Below are 987 nucleotides of genomic sequence, written 5' to 3'. Positions count from 1 at the left end.
GAGGGGACTCTGCCTCGTCCCTCAGTGCCCACTGGGGCTTATCGAAGGAACCTGAAGATGGGTTGGGAGTCATTACTAAATACATCTCTTCCTTATATTTCCAGACATCCTCCGGGAATTCAACCCTTCCCTGAAGGGCTTCTCTCTTGGCAAGGGGAAGGAAAATAGTGCAGGATCCCGTTTCAACCAGGCCGTGGCTGGAGCCAAAGCCGAGTGAGCAGGGGAATGTGGGGGTGACAGCTTGGGACCTCCAGGGGCCTGTGGGCTGCAGAGTGGCCTGGACTTTGGGGCTGGCAGCAGGGCTGGTAGGGCTTGGTGAGGGAGGGGTCTGAGGTCAAAGACTTGTCAGAACTCTCACAGGGATGGCCCTTCTTCCTACTCCAGTTCTATCCCCAGGGAGCCAGTCACAAGTGACCGTGATGTCCCCGGTATATTTGAGCAAATCCCTTTGCCTTGTGTATAATCTCCTGACCCGTGTGTGTGTGTGTGTGTGTGTGTGTGTGTGTGTGTGTGTAGGGGGGAGGGTATTCCCTTCAGAAACTGAAGCCTTGTTCCTAATTAACAAAAGGCAACTAAGCCCCAAACCCTGGTGTCTATGCCACTGCCATGTCCTCTTGTAGGCGAGGGTCTGGAAGTGGTCACCCGTTGAGTCCGGTAGGAGGTGAAACACAGAGCCCTTGCTCCTCATGTAGCCCTGTTTGTCCTGAACAAGCCAGGCTGATCCGAGAGCGAGCCTCCGCCAGTCAGGAAGGAATGGCTCGCGGCCCCCTCTGGTGGGCAGTGCTCTGCCCTTCCCAAAGCACCTGCATGCCCGACATCAGGGCGCCCAGGCGGAGAGGCAGTGTTGGGGCCCAGCCGTCCGTCTAGTTTGTCTGGGCCCTCTGACTACATACGAGGGGGCTTCTAAACGCTCTTGGGCAACACGATTGTCTTTTCATTTCATTTCCCCACAAACCTTTGGAAGCCTCCTGGTTTAGATTCCTGCTC

At 55.9% G+C, this 987-nt stretch overlaps 1 protein-coding gene across 1 annotated transcript in view; it reads left to right on the top strand.

Moving 5' to 3' along the window:
* The window catches only part of LOC101655063 (phospholipase B1, membrane-associated-like), a 170554-nt gene that overhangs the window by 101019 nt on the left and 68548 nt on the right, over positions 1–987 (top strand). The window contains exons 12-13 of the mRNA XM_013006835.2: positions 105–213; positions 621–654. Coding sequence (XP_012862289.2) covers positions 105–213; positions 621–654 — 143 coding nt within the window. The remainder of the gene's footprint in view (positions 1–104; positions 214–620; positions 655–987) is intronic.

The sequence above is a fragment of the Echinops telfairi genome, unplaced genomic scaffold (assembly GCF_000313985.2).
Source record: "Echinops telfairi isolate 266 unplaced genomic scaffold, ASM31398v2 ScPeMD7_10;HRSCAF=50, whole genome shotgun sequence".
Lineage (NCBI taxonomy): Eukaryota > Metazoa > Chordata > Mammalia > Afrosoricida > Tenrecidae > Echinops > Echinops telfairi.
Note: the sequence above shows the minus strand (reverse complement) of the source record. Positions and strands in the feature narration are given on the sequence as shown.